Source organism: Larimichthys crocea, unplaced genomic scaffold (assembly GCF_000972845.2).
Source record: "Larimichthys crocea isolate SSNF unplaced genomic scaffold, L_crocea_2.0 scaffold52537, whole genome shotgun sequence".
Taxonomy (NCBI): domain Eukaryota; kingdom Metazoa; phylum Chordata; class Actinopteri; family Sciaenidae; genus Larimichthys; species Larimichthys crocea.
In genome coordinates, this window is record NW_020856860.1 from 1 (window position 1) to 811 (window position 811).

Genomic DNA, 811 nt, shown 5'->3' on the forward strand with positions numbered 1-811 from the left:
AGCGGTTGTGGTTGTTGCTGCGGCCATCATTGTTGCACCGGCTAGGGTTGTTGCACTGGCTGTGGTTGTTGCTGCACCTGTTGTTCCTGCGGCTGTTGTTGTTGCTGCACCTGTTGTTGCTGCTGCGGCTGTGGTTGTTTCTGCGGCTGTGGTTTTTGCACCCGCTGTGGTTGTTGCATCGATCGTGGTTATTGCTGTGGCTGTGTTTGTTGCTGCGGTTGTGGTTGTTGCTGCAGCCTTGGTTGTTGCACTGGCTGTGGTTGTTGCACCAGCTATGGTTGTTGCGGCTGTTGTTGTTGCACCAGCTGTCGTTGCTCCAGCTGCTGTGGTTATTAGAGCGGCTGTTGTTGTTGTACCGGCTATGGTTGTTGCACCGGCTGTTGTTGGTGCACTAGCTGTCGTTGCTCCAGCTGCTGTGGTTGTTAGAGCGGCTGTTGTTGTTGCACCAGCTAGGGTTGTTGCACTGCCTGTGGTTGTTGCTGCACCTGTTGTTCCTGTGGCTGTTGTTGTTGCACCGACTGTTGTTGCTGCTGCGGCTGTGGTTGTTGGAGCGGCCATGGTTGTTCCTGCGGCTGTGGTTGTTGCACCGGCTGTTGTTGTTGCTGTGTTCGTTGCACCGGCCGTGGTTGTTGCACCGATCATGGTTATTTCTGAGGCTGTGTTTGTTGCTGCGGCTGTGGTTGTTGCTGCGGCCTCGGTTGTTGCACTGGCTGTGGTTGTTGGAGTGGCTGTTGTTGCTCCAGCTGCTGTGGTTGTTAGAGCGGCTGTTGTTGTTGTACCGGCTATGGTTGTTGCACTGGCTGTGGTTGTT

General features: G+C 54.9%; 1 protein-coding gene across 1 annotated transcript; it reads right to left on the reverse strand.

The window, feature by feature from the left end:
- Window positions 1-5: 5 nt before the first annotated feature.
- On the reverse strand, window positions 6-805 carry LOC113745207 (spore coat protein SP65-like; the record flags this gene model as incomplete). Its single annotated transcript, XM_027276676.1, has 1 exon — window positions 6-805. A coding segment is annotated over exon 1 (637 nt), but the record flags the coding sequence as incomplete, so codon positions are not given.
- Window positions 806-811: the final 6 nt, after the last annotated feature.